This window comes from Schistocerca gregaria, chromosome 2 (assembly GCF_023897955.1).
Source record: "Schistocerca gregaria isolate iqSchGreg1 chromosome 2, iqSchGreg1.2, whole genome shotgun sequence".
Taxonomy (NCBI): Eukaryota; Metazoa; Arthropoda; class Insecta; order Orthoptera; family Acrididae; genus Schistocerca; species Schistocerca gregaria.
In genome coordinates this window covers 41,488,551-41,502,098 of record NC_064921.1, presented here as the reverse complement: position 1 = coordinate 41,502,098, position 13,548 = coordinate 41,488,551, and the positions used below count along the sequence as shown (strand labels likewise).

Genomic DNA, 13,548 nt, shown 5'->3' with positions numbered 1-13,548 from the left:
AAACACCAGCTGTGAAAGGCTTCATTGCATTAAAACTTTTGATATACAGGATGTGATTCAAAAGTTTCAAGATTTAACTCAGAACTAGAAATTTATTGGACATTTAAGTAGAGCACACTAAAATTCCCAGAATATGATCCTGCACCATCAACACAGTGCTGCCAGTGCATCTTCCACTGTTCGTAGCCCTTATGGAAGGCCTTGGGTGTCATGCTGTAAAGGGCTCTCGTCGAAGCCTACAGGATGGCATTGATGGAGTCAAATCACTTCAGTTTTAGGCCTGTCTAGAGTCGGGGGGAAAGAGGAAAAAGTCACTTGGAGCCAAGTCGAGGCTGTAAAATGGCTACTTCAGTGTTGTCATGTTGAACTTGACCAAAACTTCAACAGTGGCACGCGACATGTGAGCGGGCACACTGTCATGGTGGAGAATCCAATCACCCTCGATCAGCGGGCAGATGCGGCGAATTTGATCCCTCGAGCGGCACAGCACTCCAGCATAAAAGTCACCTGTAATAGACTGTCCACGAGCAACAAACTCCTTGTGATTCACTCTTTTACCATTAAAAAAAAATCTGCATGCACTTCATACACGAGTTGTTCATGTGAGCTTTCTTGAGTTTTGGCAAGGAAGCAGTGTGCCATTATGAGCTTTAATGCTTCGACTCAGGTCTGTATTTGTAGACCCAGGTCTCATCACCAGTAACCACTGTTTCCAGAAGGTTCAGATCAACATTCAACTGTCGGTGCATTTCCTGGCAAACAGTCATGCGCTGTTTCTTCTGAACCACCGACAAAACTTTTGGCACCAGTTTGGCACACACTTTTCGCATAATCAAATTCTCCATTACAATCCTTGACACCATACTCTGACTGAGTCCCAGTTCATTGGCAATTAATCTAGTACTAAGGCAATGGACATCCTCTCTCTCTCTCCATATTTTGATCCATTCATGTTGATGATGGCCTCCCGGGGCGGTCGTCATCTTCAACATTCCCGCGACCATCTTTGAAAAATTTGTGCCACATGAAAACCATTGCGTGGGACATGTCCTCTTCCTTAAAGGCCTCTCGAATCATACCGATAGTCTCCATGGTGGTTTTGTTCAGTTGCATGCAAAACTTAATCGCATAACGGTGCTCCAAGTGCTGCTCCATTTTTGCCTCTCCCACTTTTCGACCGAGGTCAATGACATGCACTCACACTGCAAGTAGTACACCCTCTCCAGGGTTCCAGAGGCAACTGCTGCAGTGTCAGTCCTTTCCCTGAGACCCCCAATTACTTTCCCCACCCGGCAGAACCAGACCACACACGTTCCACTACTTAGAAATGAATCAGTCTTGAAACTTCTGAATCACACCTTGTACACAATACTGGATCCTTATTATGCAATGTAATGTCCCTCTGCATTTCAAAGCTTCACACCTGATTTGAAGTTTTGCAATCCCTCTCTCTCTCTCTCTCTCTCTCTCTCTACTCAGATTGCCAATGTTTCTGATATGCCTATAATTATAATGTCAGTTTTAAAACTTATATACAAAACAGAAATATTGTCCTGTCTTACGACCTCCAGGATAACCAGACACAATGCAAGTGAAACAAGTGAATGGCCTTCCTCAAGGCCCTAGGACAAAGACCATGGCACCAATCTTGGTCATCTGCCTATTTAATATAGAAAACACAAGCAGACCAAAGAGTAAATGGTTATCAAAGCTTCGTTTAGACCATGACATTAACATCCTTTTAATACAAGGAACACACACTGCAGACAAAGCACACCTCCAGTCGAGAGGAAAAATCCCAGGGTACGGATTGATTGGCACCACATATCACCTAAACTATGGCACCACTACCTACGCAAAGAAAAATATTGATAATGTGAAGCTTGTCTTTAGATTCAGCAGTGATAATATTCATAACACTGCTATAAAAGTGGAGATTTAACTACCATTAACATAAGCAAACCTCCTGCTGTTACCTGGCCAGCAAATCAGCCTCCACTCATCGTCCACCCTGCCCTAATTGCAGGTGATTTTAATCGTCACCATACTGAATGGAAGTATAGGGAAAACAATGCAAACAGGCTGAGGATTATGGAATGGGCAGAGATGCAGAACACGCACCTAATTTATAGCCATAAAGACATGGTATCCTTCAAACCACCCAGATGGGGTTGGAGACAATTGCCGACCTATGTTTTGTTTCCACCGACCCAAGGGCTAACCCAATCCCTGTTAACTGACACACCGTTAAACACTTCCCGCAGAGCCAGCACAGACCAATCTTTCTTGAGGTGGGCATCCCCATGATCCTTACATTTCCACTGCCCCAGTGGAATTTCTCCAAAGCTGGGTAGTCTGGCTTTTCGAGAGACCTGGACTCTAACATATGATTCATACCTCCTCATCTTGAGCATTACCAAAAATTTGCTGACACAGTTATAAAGACCACTAAAAAACACATTCCTAGGGGTATTAGAAAACAGGATGGAGTGAAGCTAGTGAATGGCTGTATGAGGACTACAAGAAGAGCGAAGATCTGAAGTTGCAGAGGACCTCCTGCATAGCCTGGATGAAGCTACGAGGGTCAACTGGAGGAACACCATTGATAAACTGGATTTCAGATGCTCTAGCAGATAAGCATAGTCCTTCTGAAAAAAACTAGCAGCTAATTCATATGTACCACAAACTAAATCAAGTATTACACTAGACCAAATTGCCAACAACATAGTCAAAATGTCTACAGCACCTGTCGATAAAGAACACTAGTGTAAAATAAAGAAACAACTAAACACATTAAAGAAAAACAGTTGTGAACAACAAGACTTGTCAAAACTATTCACAGTCACAAAAACACTACAGGCCCTACAACGCATAAGAAACGGCAAGGCCCCTGGTATCGACAACTTACACCCGGACTTCCTAACACACTGTAGACCTGAAACAAAAGAAGAGCTGACACAATTTTACTCCCACACACTCCAGTCAAGAGTTGGGTCAAAACAATTCGAGGGGGCATAGATCATAGCTATCCTCAAACCAGGAAAGCCAGACAATAAACCAGACAGCTATAGACCCAACACTCTCTTAAGTGTAGCATATACACTGCTTGAGCATCTCCTTGACAACAGATTAAATCCAATGATACTGGAATCTCTGTCTGTCAACCAAGCTGGCTTCAGAACCAGTCAAAACTGTGAGGATCAGGTCCTCGCATTAACAATATTCATTCAGTGGGGCTATGAACTAACACGGGGCTATGAACAATGTCCAAAAAGTGGTGTGGTTTTCGTTGATTTGACAGCAGCACATGACACTGTCTAGAGATAGGGTCTAACATATAAGTTCCTAAAAGCTACTAGATGTAAAATGATGACATCTCTTTTAGAGAACGTGTTGTCAAATAAAGTCTTGTCTCAGTGGGTGGCTCTTTCAGCAATCAAAATTCCTGAGTAATGGTATCCCCAAGGATCAGTGCTTGCACCTCTACTGTTCAATCTCTATGTAGCTGACCTACCAACCACTTCATCCAGAAAATTTATATACACAGATGACATCATTCTTGCATGCCAGCCTACTAATATGATTGCTCTTGAACAGACTCTCACCCAAGATCTGAAATTTATACCTGAATACTTCAGGAAATGGTGACTAATTCCAAGAGCACTTAAAATGGAGATGGCATACTTTATTTGAGACACCCAATCATCCAGCGGGCTTTCAGATCCCAAGGAAAACCTGGGTAACACGGAACAGAGTACGGACAGGTCACCGCTGATGCGGATCCTTGATGTACAGATGAAACTTGAGACCTGACCCTGGGTGGGATTGTAGTGCCAAAGAACAAACCATCGACCACAATGTCGGTGAGTGTCCACAGAGGGTGTTCACTGGCACTGATGATGACTTTCTAGGGGCAACATCACAAGCTGTGGAGTGGCTGTAGAATCTAAGTGTGGAATTGTGATTGCTGAAAATACTGGAATCTGAACTTTATGCAGTCTTATTGTTTTGTAATATACTTATACATTTATTGTTATATGCCAATGTTCAATCTACATTATTTCATTATGTTTCTATCCTATATTTTAACAATATATATGTAATTGTCAACTTCGTCCAAGCACTTTTTGTTGGCATAGGGGGTACCTCTCCCCCCCTCCCCCCCCCCCCCCCCTCACACACACACACACACACACACACACACACACACACACACACAGAGAGAGAGAGAGAGAGAGAGAGAGAGAGAGAGAGAGAGAGAGAGAGAGAGAGGACATGAATAATATATTAATCAATTAGAATACTTACAAATATCTACTTACCTTATTGAAAGTGGGACTTGATGTATTTCCCGGTTTATATATGGGACTGAATCCTGGTTTATTAAATGCAGTGGGACTGCTGTGGTTCGGACTGCTCTTTTCTCGGTCATGGTGCAAAGCTCCTCCAATAGGACTTGGAGAATTCTGTATTACTGGGCTGGGCCCTCTTCCGTTAGCTAGGCCTCGTGAGGGAGAACTTATACGTTCTTCAGAAATGTGTGTACGGTTCAGGCGATGATCAAGAGAACTGAAGCCGAGTTCTGTGTCCAAATAAAAAGTTAAATATTTCAAAATGTAGGTCAAACAATAATTTAAATTCCTGGATGGAACATAACAGAAAGCACACTCACAGTGATCATGCAAAACATGCATTTGGATGTGTGTGTGTGTGTGTGTGTGTGTGTACTGTTGCTAGAAAAAAGGGGAAGGTAGTATGAATACTGTTTTATGTTACATGTACCTGTGAACCACACATTGGTTTGATACAGGTGAGAGCCTGCCTTTCAATTATTTTACATATTTTTCGAAATGTATGTCATAATACAAAAATCAATACTGTGATCAGTGGTACTTATAGACTGATATCATAGTTAAAACATAAATGCTTGAATTTGACTTCTACAACACATTAGAACAAACTGATAAATTAAGAAAAAAAAGTTGTAAGAATGTCCTTTCAGAATGTAAATAATTTAGGACTAAATGAGTCCACTCACCAAAAAGCAGAAACACTGAGTTGATGGGCGTACACGAAAAACAGAAAATTTGCTAAAACACACACACACAAAAACATGTTGTCTGCTGTCAATGTACCCAACAACATGAAGGGGCACAGGTGCACTTACACACCTGTTTCTCTATGTGTGTGAGTGTGTGTGTGTGGGAGGGGGGGGGGGGGGGGGTTAATACCAATGAAAATAATCAATATTTGAAAGTACAATGTAATTGGATAGATAAAACAGTTACTCACTAAGCAGTGGCAGGAGAACACACATAAAAAAGGTATTACCAATGCAAGCTTTCAGATACAGTGGCTTCTTCTTCTAGCAGAAAGGAAGAGGGGTGAAGGAAAAGGGACGGTGAGAGTTAGGAAATGGAGTACAGTTCAGAAAAGTCACCTGGAGCCCCGGATCAGGGTAGACTTACAGGACGGGTTGAGAAGGAAAGACTGACTGTGGGAGACTGCACTGGATGACATTGGAAAACATGAGTGCTGAAAGGAGGAAGATAAGGTATTATGCAAAACAGAGATTACTGCTAAGACATCATGCATGAGTTAATAAGTGCAAAAAAAACTAATACAGAGGGGTGGTTGATGTTGAAAAATAGACAACTCAGGAAATGAAAGATGCAGAACACCAAAATGGAGTGAAGAAAGGAATAGTTACTGCACAAAAATGATGAGAAAAAAGAAATTAACATAAATTAAAGCCAGGTGGATGGTGGTTGTAGTGCCAATTCCCACCTGCGGAGTTCTGGGAAACTGGTGTCTGGGGGAAGAATCCATATGGCACATGCAGTGAAACAGGTACCAAGGTCATGACTCTCATGTTGTAGTGCATGCTCTGCAAAAGGATATTGTGTGTAGTCAGGATACACTCTCTACCTACGCCCATTCATCCTAACTAATAACTTGGTGGTAGTCATGCTGACATAAAGGTAAAAGACCAAACAGTACTTACACTCCTGGAAATGGAAAAAAGAACACATTGACACCGGTGTGTCAGACCCACCATACTTGCTCCGGACACTGCGAGAGGGCTGTACAAGCAATGATCACACGCACGGCACAGCGGACACACCAGGAACCGCGGTGTTGCCCGTCGAATGGCGCTAGCTGTGCAGCATTTGTGCACTGCCGCAGTCAGCGTCAGCCAGTTTGCAGTGGCATACGGAGCTCCATCGCAGTCTTTAACACTGGTAGCATGCCACGACAGCGTGGACGTGAACCGTATGTGCAGCTGACGGACTTTGAGCGAGGGCATATAGTGGGCATGCGGGAGGCCGGGTGGACGTACCGCTGAATTGCTCAACACGTGGGGCGTGAGGTCTCCACAGTACATCGATGTTGTCGCCAGTGGTCGGCGGAAGGTGCACATGCCCGTAGACCTGGGACCGGACCACAGCAACGCACGGATGTACGCCAAGACCGTAGGATCCTACGCAGTGCCGTAGGGGACCGCACAGCCACTTCCCAGCAAATTAGGGACACTGTTGCTCCTGGGGTATCGGCGAGGACCATTCGCAACCGTCTCCATGAAGCTGGGCTACGGTCCCGCACACCGTTGGGCCGTCTTCCGCTCACGTCCCAACATCATGCAGCCCGCCTCCAGTGGTGACGCGACAGGCGTGAATGGATGGACGAATGGAGACGTGTCATCTTCAGCGATGAGAGTCGCTTGTGCCTTGGTGCCAATGATGGTCGTATGCGTGTTTGGCGCCGTGCAGGTGAGCGCCACAATCAGGACTGCATACGACCGAGGCACACAGGGCCAACACCCGGCATCATGGTGTGGGGAGCGATCTCCTACACTGGCCGTACACCTCTAGTGATCATTGAGGGGACACTGAATAGTGCACGGTACATCCAAACCGTCATCGAACCCATCGTTCTACCATTCCTAGACCGGCAAGGGAACTTGCTGTTCCAACAGGACAATGCACGTCCGCATGTATCCCGTGCCACCCAACGTGCTCTAGAAGGTGTAAGTCAACTACCCTGGCCAGCAAGATCTCCGGATCTGTCCCCCATTGAGCATGTTTGGGACTGGATGAAGCGTCGTCTCACGCGGTCTGCATGTCCAGCACAAACGCTGGTCCAACTGAGGCACCAGGTGAAAATGGCATGGCAAGCCGTTCCACAGGACTACATCCAGCATCTCTACGATCGTCTCCATGGGAGAATAGCAGCCTGCATTGCTGCGAAAGGTGGATATACACTGTACTACTGCCGACATTGTGCATGCTCTGTTGCCTGTGTCTATGTGCCTGTGGTTCTGTCAGTGTGATCATGTGATGTAACTGACCCCAGGAATGTGTCAATAAAGTTTCCCCTTCCTGGGACAATGAATTCACGGTGTTCTTATTTCAATTTCCAGGAGTGTACATTACAACTGGTATATGACATGTGTCATTTCACAGGTGGCTCTGCATTTGATAGTATATGTTTTGCCACTTACATGACTGGAATAGGTGATGGTAGGAGAGGGCATAGGGCAAGTCTTGCAGCAGAGATGGTGATACAGCTAGGAGCCATAGGGTAGGGAGATGGGTACAAAAGCAACGTAGGGTCTGCAAAGGATATTGCAGAGATTGGGAGGGCAACAAAAAGCTATTCTGGGTGTGGTGCACAGAATCTGGCAGAATGGACCTCATTTTAGGCATGATTTTAGGAGGTTATCGACTTTTCAAAGTTGCTGATTAGTACATTCAGTAGAGGGATACTACTGAGCGATCAGTAGTGTACTCGTAAGTGATGTTTTGGAGTGATCAGCAGTATCAAGATTGGATGTGATGGCTCAGGAAATCTGCTTTTGAACTAGGCTGGTGGGTTAGTTACATCCAGTAAGACTGAAGTGAGAATGGTGGTGTATTGCTGTGAACAGTGTGTATCCAAGCAAATATGTTTGCTTTGGTTGTCAATGATGTATTGGAGGGAACATTTGACATGGAAAGGATGGCAATTGTCAAAATGAAAGTACTGTTGTTTGTTACCAGATTTAATGTGAACAGAAGTTTGTACCTGGCCTTCAGTGAGGATGAGATCAACATCAAGTCTATCCTTAATTTATGTTAGTTTCTTTGGTCTCAGCATTTCTGCACAGTAACTGTTTCTTTCTTCATTCCATTTCAGTTTTCTACAGCTTTCATTTTCTGTCCTATCTTTTTTCGCCATCCCCTCATATCTGTATCTCACAAAATGCACTTAGCTTTTTGCTCTTATTAACTCATGCATGATGTTTAACAGTAATCTCTCTCTTGCATATTACCCTATCTTTCAACTCACAGGTTTTCAAATCTCATCTGGAGCGGTCCCCAGCAAGTAGTCTTCCCTTCTCATCCCGTCTAGTAAATCTCCCCTGAGCCACAGTTCTGGGTGACGTTTCTGGACTCTACCCCATTTCCTAACCCTCAACAGTACTTTTCCTTCATCCATCTTCATTTCCTTTCAAGCATTCTACCAGAACAAGAAACCACTGGCTCCAAAAGCTTGCCTACATAATACTTTTTTATGTGTGTTTTCCTGCCTCTGCTTGGTGGTAGATTTTTTATTTATCCAATGATATTAGGTTTTTATGTTTAGTTCGTTATTTTATTTCACCTTTTTATGAAGCTCCAAACGATAAGTGTGTGGATGTAGGGTGCTATATGCGTACTAAAACCTCTGACAGTTGATCTATGACATGGTTGAAAATGAATCATTTTATTACACAGAGTGAATTTACAGCACTTAAGCATAGTTACAATGTCAAGAACACAAGAATGCACTTTAAGTCTCTTTCAAAGATCCTCTCCTTGGAACATCACACAGGTTTTGACCTCTCAAAGCTCTCTTATGTTCCAACAGGTGAATATCCAATCTTTTGCTTTGAATTCTTGTATTTATCATTCAAAATCACAACAATTTTTTAATACAAACAGTATTCACATTAAAAAAAGGAAAACACATATATATGCCATTCCCAATATTGCATTTCAAAATAAAACCAAATTCTGGATAGCACACTGGAGCATGCTGTATGAAATATTCAATTTAAACATAGAGTATAATACAGAAGAGAAGTTTCCCTTACATTCACACCACATCAAGAAGCAGCAATTTTCTCAGTGTCATGAAATCAAAACATAAGCTAATCTTGACTTCACATAGTATGTAACAGTTCATTTACTACAGGGAGATGAACTTAACTTACTTCAAAACGTTTAGTTGGTCACTGCATCAGCATGTCTATTTAAGGTCTAGAATGCATTGTTTCTTTGGTTTGAGAGCAACAGAATTCAGAATACTGTATGACGCAATCACAACAGATGCCAAAAATTGTCTGAGTGACAGATTTTGGTTATGCATTTATAATAACAACAGTTTAATTAACAATGTAGGAAAAGACAGATTGTTACTTACTGTAAAGAAGACAATTAAGTTACAGACAGGTACAATTAAATGAACCTTACATAAAGATTTAAGCAACAGCTTTCATCTGCAAAAGAGAAATCTCACCATTCATACACAGAAGCAAGCACATCTACTGCACACATCTCAGGTCAGAATGCAAAGATTATGTGCGATGCAAGAAGCAATCTGGACAGGGACTGGGAAGGGGAAGGCATAGTGGGGAGAAGGACGAATGCTGTCTGGTGGGGCATGCAGGGACTAGAATGTCAACAAACACAGTGTGAGACTGTAGTGCCCCCAGAATTTTACGAAAGTCTGAAGTCAGTTGTGTTCCAGCCACTTCGAACACACATTATTTTGTAGTGGGTTGTAGCATAAACAGATACACACTGCCACAGAATGTTGTTTGTGCAGGATAACCGAGAAAGAAGAGCAAAACTGGGCCAACAAGTGACACACTTGGTTGTAGCAAAGAAAAAAGAAAAACTTCCGGCCCAGAATTACATGGACGAATTTCATGCACGAAAAAACATTGGTGATTGTTGTGTGTTGTGGAGAGACAACAGAAGAAAAAAAAGATTATTATTAATAGTGGCTTGGTCTTGGGCTGATGGAGATGTATATTAGTAATGTATCATTGAGAAAAAATGTTATTTAATTTCGTGGAATTCAGTCGTGCGGGAATGCCCTAAGAAAGTGTGGGCTTACTGTTTAATGTGGCAGTGAAATGGTGTATTGAATTTTGAATATAGAATATGTTAACAGCAACTGAATTTTGAGAGAGTCTTTATTTGGACTAGATAATAGGAATTTGGAATAGTAGATGAATTTTCACTTTCTTCAAAATACAGAATCTTCGGAAAAGAGTTTGATGCAAGCAAAAGATGCCAGAGCTGCAGGGAAGCTGAGCCTGTATCCGGCATTTAGATAAGTTCACACGGACAGTCCAAGGAGCACGGCTCTAAGTTTTAGAGAAAATACAATGGGGCACCGCGTAACGTAGTGACCGGTAAAGAAAGGACCTGTGAAGAAGGTGGAAGATAAACGAAATCAAGTTGAAAAGATTGACGAGTGTTGCCATAGTGATGAGTAACAGCAATCAAGATTCGAAGATATTTATCGAATATTGTCCTGTTGGTTAGTGGTGATAGAAGCAAGGAAATCAAGTAGAACGAACACCACAGTCAATCCATTAATTCACAAATGCTGCCGTCGCCATTCACGAACGCCGACACCGCCTTCTACAATGCTGATGCCACCGTCTACAACGTCGACACCACCATCTACAACTCTGACGCCGCCTTCTACAAATGCCGCCACCACACCGGGTGAGCGAACTTTGACTTTTGTTCAATTGTGCCGTCTAAGACTTGTGAGTAGGGGGTACTGTGAATGTTGACTTGACTTAAGGCTAAGAAGAATAAGATGGAAGGGGATAATCAACAATCAGAAGAGCATGTTGGGACAATGCGGATAGGAAACCCAGGACCTAATTTGGGTGAATTAATGAAGTTTATCAAAACTCAGTTTGAGACACAGAACACAAGACAAGATGAACTGAAGGCTGAATTAAATTCTAAACTAGATTTACAGAACTCAGAATTAAAGTCTAAATTAGATTTACAGAACACTCAAATGCAACATTTCAAGTTAGACTTGAAGAAAGTGAAAGAGTAAATATTTTGTTAAGGCTTAGAGGAGAGACAGGAGAAAGATTTATGGGAAATAGCCCAGAAATTATAGTATAATGTTGACTGTAAATGTAGTAGCCTAGAAACCAGAGTCAACGAAAATTTTGATTCCTTGAAAGATGTCTGCAAGGACACATTTTATGTGGTTAAACAGGAATTAAGTAACATTAAAACAAATGTACATAAACAAGATAAATAACTCCCATTAGTTCAGGTGCAAATTTCAGGAGTTAGCCCACATTTAGAAACTGTAGAACAAAATCTCACAGAAAAGTTAACTACAACTGAGTTGATCAAGCTAACCAGCATAGAGGAACAGGCAGATGAGCTAATAGAACGAAAAGTGGAAGAAAAATTAAGAGTTTAAATTCCTTCTCCTATAATGACCTCTGAATCAGATCATACTAAAAAAGACTTAGATAACCTAAGAATGGAATTCAAAATTATTCAGGAGAAACTTGAAAAGAGTACAGTGTCTCAAAATCTTGTTCTAAATAAAGAAATAATTAATGATTTGCAATGGGGATCGAATTCAGGCTTTTCCCAACAGTTCCCTAGGTTTAAGCCAGATGGGGAGGTACACCCCACCTATTTCTTAATACAATTTAATCAGGCCATGCCTAAAAGTTGGGAGGAGGCTACGAAAATAGAATTTGCGATAGGTACAGAGTACCTACAAAAGAGTCATTCCTGCATGAGGAAATTAACAAAATAACTACAACACCGCACCCTATAATAGAAGGAGAAATAGAGAAACACAAAGTAGAAATATTTATCGATTCTGGTAATGAAGTGTCTCTAATTTCTAAAGAATATTTTGATACATTAAAGACTAAGAATAATTTACCTGTATTACTTCTAACAAGTGTATATATCATTGGAATAACAGGAAAGAAAAGCAAGGTTGTTAAGTACGAAACCTTAGCCAACTGCCAAATAGGTAATCTGAATTTTCGACAACCTTTCTTAGTGAATAGAATACATCAATAGAAAGGTATTGTTTGGCGTAGGCTGGTTAACTAATTTCAATGTTATACTAAATTTTGATGAAAACTGTATTTATGTGGGAGAACTAAAGGAGAGGCAGTGCATTAAATTCGTAACTGACAGAAATGGGTATATACAAACAACTGAACACCAGTGATTACAGCTTACTGCATCATCTCAGTTGTCTCCAGAGATAAAATCAATGTTTACATCATATCAATGAGACGATTTTAGCAAGAAGGTAAATGAATCAGAAATATTAAATGCCGAACAGTAGACAAATTTAGTAAAAATTTTGTCCAAGTACGATTCGGTATTATCAGAGAATCCTGGTATCATTAGTGATTACGTGTGCAAATTTAAAATTAAGGACGAGACCCCGTTCTTTTGCAAACCTTACCTGATACCTGTGAGCCTTAAGGAAGCTGTCAGAGAAGAGATTAAAAAAATGATTGATCAAAATTTCATTGAAAGAAGTATGAGTGTTTATAATAATCCCTTGGTAGTAGTGAGGAAAGCTACAGGTGGAGTAAGATTGGTGCTAGATGCCCATACTCTCAATCGGGATATTGAGACCGAAAGAGATCATCCCATAAATATAGTTGAATTACTCACTAAGTTTAAGAATGCCAAGTATTTCAGTTTGGCTGATTTGACTGCTGGGTACTGGCAAATCTGGTTACATCCTGATTCGAAAAAGTACACTGCTTTTTTGTTTGATGGAAAATCTTACCATTTCAATGTACTACCTTTTGGATTACATGTATCTGTATCAGTATTCATCAGAGCTCTGGATAATGTGATTGGACAAGAGTTATTAAGAGAACTAGTTGTTTATGTAAATGACATTTTGATTATTTCACCTACTTGGGAAGAACACTGTAGGACAACTTTAAAAAGATTTAAGGAAAATGGTATCACTTTAAAGTTAAGTAAATCACACTTTGCGAGACAAGAGTTGAAGTTCTTAGGACATATTATAGGAGTAACAGGCATTAAGTCTGACCCCGAGAGAATTGAAGCTATTAAAAACTGTCTTATCTCCTCGAAACATTAAACAACTAAAAGGGTTTCTGGGAATGGCAGGTTACTATTGACATTATCTGTAGGGCTAGACTATTAAGATTATTACGAATTGGGACTAAGATACCCAAGAAGCATTTGACAAACTAAAGCAAGCTCTAGTAGATGCTCCAATCTTACAACATCCAGTAATGAATGAATCTTTTAGGATAGCCACTGATGCATCAGATTATGGAATTGCAGCAGAACTATTTCAAGGTGAATGGGGAGTAGAGAACTATGATCACCAATCTATAGCATTCATTAGTAGGAGCCTAAATAAGCATGAACTAAATCATACAACTACTGAAAAGGAATTGTTAGCAATAGTATGGAGTATACAAAAGTTTCAAACTTTAATATGGGGTTCAGA

General features: G+C 41.3%; 1 protein-coding gene across 1 annotated transcript in view; it reads right to left on the bottom strand.

Annotated features, from left to right (window-relative positions):
- LOC126336284 (filamin-A) overlaps nt 1-13,548 on the bottom strand; it is a 1,048,954-nt gene that overhangs the window by 420,445 nt on the left and 614,961 nt on the right. The window contains 1 exon segment of the mRNA XM_049999806.1: nt 4,323-4,582. Coding sequence (XP_049855763.1) covers nt 4,323-4,582 — 260 coding nt within the window.